The 844-nt window shown below is 41.9% G+C and overlaps 1 protein-coding gene across 3 annotated transcripts in view; it reads right to left on the bottom strand.

Annotated features, from left to right (window-relative positions):
- LOC106872656 (dystrobrevin beta) overlaps positions 1–844 on the bottom strand; it is a 155,199-nt gene that overhangs the window by 33,964 nt on the left and 120,391 nt on the right. For all 3 annotated transcript variants that reach the window (XM_014919730.2, XM_052969920.1, XM_052969921.1), the window contains one exon: positions 683–768. In XM_014919730.2, coding sequence (XP_014775216.1) covers positions 683–768 — 86 coding nt within the window. The remainder of the gene's footprint in view (positions 1–682; positions 769–844) is intronic.

Raw genomic sequence — 844 nt, 5'->3', positions numbered from 1 at the left:
ATAAGATGTACCATCCTGAGCGTGACCGTTGCCAGTACCGCCTGACTGGCCTTGTAGGGTTTTCGAGCGAGACCGTTGCCAGTGCCTCTGGACTGGCTCTTGTGCAGGTGGCACATAAAAGACACCATTTCAAGCGTGGCCGTTTTCGTGCGGGTGACACGTAAAAGCACCCACTACACTCTCTGAGTGGTTGGCGTTAGGAAGGGCATTCAGCTGTAGAAACTCTGCCAAATTAGATTGGAGCCTGGTGTAGCCATCCGGTTGCACCAGTCCTCAGTCAAATCGTCCAACCCATGCTAGCATGGAAACGGACGTTAAACGATGATGATGATGATGATGATATATACTTATATATACATACATACACCTATATATGTGTGCGTGTCTGTGTTCCGCCACCACACCACTTGGCAACCAGTATTGGTTTGTTTACATCCCTGTAACTTATCCGTTCAAGATACTGATAAAGTATCAGATTTAAAAAATAAATACTGGGATCAATTTGTTCTACAGAGACCCTTCAAGACAAATTCTTCAGCACAGCTACAGTCAAACGACAAAAACAAGTAACAGCTAAAAGATCAATATATTTTCCAATCACATTATCTTATAAAGAAGGAAGTAATGGAAACCTTGGCCAAGAAAATAAATGAAGAACAGTGAATGCTGTGGTGTGTCTTACCGATTTTTGGCCTCTAATTGTGCAATGAGTTCCCGTTGAGCTTTACTTGAATCAAGGCTAAAGTTCATCTCAGCAGGGCTTCGTGCCTGAAATATAACAAAATGAATCTGTAAGTCTTTTTTGGTTCCAGTTATCTGGATGTTATCAACATGTATATATATA

This window comes from Octopus bimaculoides, chromosome 8 (assembly GCF_001194135.2).
Source record: "Octopus bimaculoides isolate UCB-OBI-ISO-001 chromosome 8, ASM119413v2, whole genome shotgun sequence".
Taxonomy (NCBI): Eukaryota; Metazoa; Mollusca; class Cephalopoda; order Octopoda; family Octopodidae; genus Octopus; species Octopus bimaculoides.
This window is presented reverse-complemented; position numbering and strand designations above follow the sequence as displayed.